The sequence below is a fragment of the Haplochromis burtoni genome, unplaced genomic scaffold (assembly GCF_018398535.1).
Source record: "Haplochromis burtoni strain Fernald_Lab_line unplaced genomic scaffold, NCSU_Asbu1 Contig_688, whole genome shotgun sequence".
Taxonomy (NCBI): Eukaryota; Metazoa; Chordata; class Actinopteri; order Cichliformes; family Cichlidae; genus Haplochromis; species Haplochromis burtoni.
The window spans coordinates 70,766-76,525 of record NW_024583049.1 but is presented as its reverse complement, the minus strand read 5'-3'; the positions used below and the strand labels follow the sequence as shown (position 1 = coordinate 76,525).

General features: G+C 47.8%; 1 protein-coding gene across 3 annotated transcripts in view; it reads left to right on the top strand.

Moving 5' to 3' along the window:
* ap4m1 (adaptor related protein complex 4 subunit mu 1) overlaps positions 1–5,632 on the top strand; it is a 16,035-nt gene extending 10,403 nt beyond the window's left edge. For all 3 annotated transcript variants that reach the window (XM_042215233.1, XM_042215232.1, XM_005949787.2), the window contains 4 exons: positions 1,586–1,630; positions 2,133–2,183; positions 3,983–4,100; positions 5,179–5,632. In XM_042215233.1, coding sequence (XP_042071167.1) covers positions 1,586–1,630; positions 2,133–2,183; positions 3,983–4,100; positions 5,179–5,370 — 406 coding nt within the window. In that variant the 3' untranslated portion in view covers positions 5,371–5,632. The remainder of the gene's footprint in view (positions 1–1,585; positions 1,631–2,132; positions 2,184–3,982; positions 4,101–5,178) is intronic.
* Positions 5,633–5,760: the final 128 nt, after the last annotated feature.

Sequence of the window (5,760 nt, the reverse complement as noted above, 5' to 3'; positions counted from 1 at the left end):
GAAACCTGTAATATTTTCTCTGAATACCAGACGATTCCGTCTTTTTACGGGACAGTTGGAAACTCTACTAACTGACCTTAGGAATAAAATAAAGTTCACTATCAGTAACATCATAGCACCACCCAGCTGTATAGAAACTCCGTCATGCTAGCTAGTAGCAGTGCGAGTTATTGTAACTGACTGTAAAAAGTCAGCATAACGAAAATAAACTCCATGTAAACTTGGTTTATATCTGACCCAGACAGACTGCAGGTCATAACTTACCTGAAGTTCAGTTCACCTGACGCTCAGACCAGCGGCCGCCTCGGGTCTCTGCTCCTGCCTCCCCTTCCTCTCTGTGGAAGCTCCGTGATGCCACCACCAAACAACTGACTTATTTTTACATGTTGACCAATCCACCAGCTTTCATTGTTTATACTGTTACAAAAAAAAAAAAAATCACCATCGGGCCAGTCCAGCTGTGGTTGTGCCATCAGTTAACCCAGGGTTGCCGGCCCCTGCTTTATAGTAGCAACTGCAGCCTCAGTGTGAGAGCTGTGAGCACAAAAGTCAGTCCATCATCAGGCTGACAGCAGATTTACCCAACAGGGCTGTGCAGTGCTGACTGTCACACCGTAACCATGTGACTGTATTTGGATAAGAGGGGGAATACTGAGCCATCATTGAATTCTGTTCATCACCATCATCCTGGTGACTCTTCAGTCTCAGCTGACTGCAGCTTTCCAACCTTATAAAATCCACATTTGCATAATGAGTGAAATAACTCCACTGATGAACGATGGTGCCGTGAGCTCAGTTTCATGATCAATAATATGCAAATGATTGTTGATCATATCAGCTAAAGCTGCCTAACTTCAGTTTGCAGCATCCCATCTGCAAACTGATGCTAAAAAACATCCAATTAACATCCCAGAATTTCACCAGACCTGGAGCTCAGACTTCCTGAAAGGTCCGTTGGTCCAACAACTCGACAGCAGGATTATTATAGAAATGCTCCAAAAGCACCGACGCGCCCCTGATGGAAACTTTAACCCTTAATGCAGTTTAAACACATGAGTTATAAAATACAGGTGTGAAATGATGAGCAGAGAATGAAGAGTTTGTGTTTCAGGCTGTAAACATGTTTGTTTCTGGTGTGGGGACCCACTCACCGCTGTAGCCTCTAGTGGACATTAGAGGAACTGCAGTATAGGACTTTAGCTCCGTAGCTCAGGAACGTGTATTTAAATTGTAACTGAACTTAAAACTGAAGCACAGAACAAACTGATTATTAAAGCTCGTTAACCTAAAGTTAACCTGCTGACCTGCCAGCCTGTCTCTGTGTCTCTTTCATTTTATCAGCGTACAAGAAAACCTTCTGCAGTAAAGTCACATCACAGTTTACTGGCAGGCTTTGTGTTTCAGTTTTCGGTGACTAAAACTTCTCTATTTATTTTATTTCTTTAGTTTTGACCTTGGGGAGATCAGCTTGTTCACTAACATCACACAGGAGCTCACAGCTTTACTCGGCACCATCATGGTTTTGTTGTAGCTGGTTTTATTAACTCTGGGACGTTCTGTGTGAACGAGTTTCTCCTCTCTGCAGGCTGCTGATGTACATGAAGCTTCGCTGCGATCTACCACCAAAGAGGTCTGTTTGCATCCCACATATTTACACAGAAAGCGCTTCAGGTGGAAGCAGCAGACATGTTTGCTTGAGGCCGTCTGCAGGTGCAGCAGGTGTGTTTGAATGATTCACGGCGTCCGTGTTGGAAACGACACCAGCTGCTGTCGGCCAGACGCCGCTTTAAAGGGCCAGCGCACCAAATTAAAAAGGAGAGTTCAATCTGGGGAAGCAGTCAGCAGGGGCTCACACAATCCAGAGGCATGATGGGAAGTGTAGGATCCAGTCTTTTTAGATATGGGAGACTCCTTCCTTTCCTCTCAGCTGTTTAAGATAAAGAAGGATTATTGTGATCTGAGGAGGGAACCGAGCAGAATAATGCTACTTTGACTGAATCACTGCTTTGGAGAAAAAGCTCTAACAGCTTTTTTACGATCACTGTAAGCAAAGCGAGGACCGAGCTGAGGCGTCAGTGCAGCACTCGGGTGATAATGACAGATGATGATGACGTCATTGTTTTGTTTTGCAGCGCCGCCATCAACGTGTGTGCCACCATCCCCGTCCCCAAAGGCTCCGTGAGGTGAGGCGCTGCCATTCAAACCAGCTGCTGCTTCTCATGGAAATCAGTCTGTATGTAAACGCAGCGCCGGCGCGTCGATTTGAATGTGACTCAGTTGTTGTTGTTCTGCCTGAACAGGAAGCTTAAGGCCAGACGAGAGTTCGTCGAGCCTGTGAAGAAACCGCGGCTCTTCTTAGAAGTGTTTTAAATAGAAAACAACATTAGCAAAGTAGGAGGGGCGGTTCTTATTTGTTAAGGAAAGTCATGGAAATCAAAGTCAGCGATGTGTGGAGGGCCTCGAGACAGTCCTGCTGCACAGTCACAGGTGACGTACAGGCAGCAGGGATGGTGTTGGTTTAGGTTCTCACGTCATGTGAAGTCCAAACCAGTAAAATCATAAAGACATCAATTTACTTAAAAGCCTGTCAAAGTCAGCGCAGATCACATGATCAGATCCCTGTAATCCACTGATCAGAAAGATTACAGCTTTTTAATCACTGTGCCGTCATGTCAATGAAACATCAGGGATACTGATCGGGGGGTAAGTCAGGTTCAGAGGGCCAACAACGAGACAAACCCTAAACAGGGACGCTGTGACAGGACACTTTGCATTTGGCTAGTCTCAGTGTCACTGCTGCTAGCAGGAGGTGATACCTGGACCCTGTGGAGGGTGCACAGGTAGTCCAGCTCTTTGCTGTGTCTCCCAGCACAGGCTCAGGTCCTTAACCATCAGCAGGGCCGGCATCTGCTGCTTTGTGTCAGGAGGAACAGAGCGCTGTCAGAGCGGCACACATCCCAGCAGGTCGCTGATGCTCAGAGATCAAGGTTCTTTATTTGTCACATGCATAGTTATACAAGTATAACTATGCATGTGACAAATAAAGAACCTTGATCTCTGAGCAAACAATCAGAAGAGGGTGGCCCGAGGGCTCGACGTCCTCTGCTGCTCAGTGCCCAGCACCGTGGAGCCCGACTTGCACTGAACCATAGAATAACCACAAGCTCCACACAGAAGAGTCTGGCAGCATTCAGGCCGCGGGGCAGAGGGGTCGTGGTTTCTCGCTCCATCCAGCCGTAAATCTTCCAGCAGCAGGCGTGAGCTGAGGTGGTTTCTGTACAGCTTGTGTTGATGTGGCAAACTCGCAGCGATGAAGTTTTCATCACGAAGTTTTAAGAAAAATGTTTCAAAAGTTTAAAGCTTTAACCTCCTAAGACACAAACTCTTTCACGGCATTTTTAATTTCTCTTTGCTCTTTGGCCTGATTGGCACCCGATGAATGTAAAAACAAAGAATTACCTGATTTTTCTTTTTGATGAAAATGAGATCCACGTATGAGGACATTCGTTTTAAATTTTGATAGAACAGTAGCAGCATAACGTCCTCGTCAGTGGATATCAGGCCCTTGTAGAGCAAAATTAGTATTTTGGTCTCCAGACGGCTTTGAGCTGCTTGAATCAGAATGAAGTCTCATCTGAGGCCTTGCTTTACAAACTGCTGCCGACAGCTGCGAGTGATTGATGAACGTTGCGTCCTTCCTGTTGGACGTTACGCTCGCCGTGACTGGAGAGCTGAGGTCAGTTTAACGACCACAGAGTTCAGTTATGGACGGAGCAGCATTGTGGAAAATGACGGTTACATCAGCTGAAAGCTGCTGTCAGGATTACCAATCAAATCATGTCTGAAAGCTTCTCCGCCTCGCCGCCGCACACTGAGATTATGTCTGTAACAGCAGCCAGGTGACCTCTGACCTCTGGCGGGGGTGGTTTGCAGCAGGTTGTCAGGTGTGAATGAAGCCGCTCACGTTTGTTTGTTTGCTCAGTTTGTCGCAGGAGCTGAGCAGCCCGGATCAGAGCGCCGAGCTGAAGCCGCAGAGCCGAGCCGTCGTCTGGCAGATCGCTCGCTTCGCTGGAGGGACACAGCTCTCAGCGCTGTTCAAGGTAAATGGCCTGTATTTGTGTAGCGCGTCACACACACTGCTGATGGCAGCTACATTGTAGCCAGAGCTGCCCTGGGGCACCCGGACAGAGGCGGGGCTGCCGGACACTGGCGCCACCGGGCCCTCTGACCACCACCAGTAGGGTGGAGTGGTGTCTTGCCCAAGCACACAACGACCGGGACTGTCGGAGCCGGGCCTCGAACCGGCAACAAGGCGAACTCAACTCTTGAACCACGATCGCCCCCTGTGTGGTGACCACACACGCCTGGAGTATCTGGAAATTTGTTCATACTAACAATCAAATACACAAACTCTTGTGATGCAGGTCAAAATGAAACTTTCAAACACATAAATGTAGTTACAGACGGGCGACACTCAACCGCTTCCTGCAGCTTCACAAAAACGAAGCACAAACATGGCCGCCATCACAGCAGTGACAAAAAGGATCGGGAGTTCCAGTTACACGTTATTCTTCGTGCTTCACGCCCTCTGTTACAGCGTGCTGATCGGTCAGAGATTTAGGAAAGGACCTCCTCCCTCAGTGGCACCTGCCTCCAAACAAGAGGAAAGTGGTCATGTGATCACTGAAATCAAGATGGAGGATGGTGCAGTGATGTGTCTAATCCTAAGAGACGGTTCAGGTTTTAGATTTGTGCTTTGATTGAAGGAAACACAGTCCAATTGGAAAAAGCCTGAACAAGTATGGCGTGTTTTCACATGACTGCACAGTCCCGTGAAAACACGCTAATCTGATTCATTACCATCAATGTGATTAAAAAGTTCCAAGAAAACAGAAATATTAATAGAGGAAACGTTTAGCTTTACTTCCGTCACGCTGGCTAAACGCCTGCTCACACGGGCCTAAAGGCTGGTAGTGACCGCCCGGCAACCACCGGTCGCTAGGGACAAAAATGAATTTACCGAGAGGTTTGCGAATGTTTGTGCGAATCTCCAGACAGGTGTGAGGTGATACTGAAAGCCTCGGCTGCCTATAGTTTGTGTGAAAGTTATCACATGAACATATAAATTATTAACTAACGAGCACCCCCACCCCTCACCTCTGCCCCCCCTGTTTTCAGCTGGAGGTCCCCAGCCTCAGCTCGGCCTCTATGTTGGAGGTCGGTCCGGTGGGTCTGAGCTTCGAGCTGCCGAAGATCACTGCCACGGGGCTGCAGATCCGCTTCCTGCGCCTGTCGCCCATCCAGCCTGGCCCCTCGCAGCGTTGGGTCCGATACGTCACCCACTCGGACTCCTACACGATCCGGATCTGAACATTTGGATTACCTCAGCGATGATCTTACTGACTGATCACAGGACTGGAGACGAGACACGTGACATCAATAACGCAAATGTGATTCTCGCTGTTTCATCCTTTTGTGACTCTGTGTTTGGTGGTTTGTGCAGAATCGGAGCTATGTGCTGATTCAGTTGAATCATTTCTGCTCGGTGACCAGTTCCACTTCTCTTTGTCCTCCTTGCATTTAACCTTCTAGGCATGACATAAAGTTGAAATTAAAATTGAGCTTTAGGACACTGTGTAGCTCTTTGTTTCCTCAGGATGGATGGATGGTGGCGCTGATGATGAGGATGTAAGCATCCTGGAAGTGAAGAGCCAGCTGTTACATTTCCATTCAGGCCTTTATAAACAATCCCTGTTATTA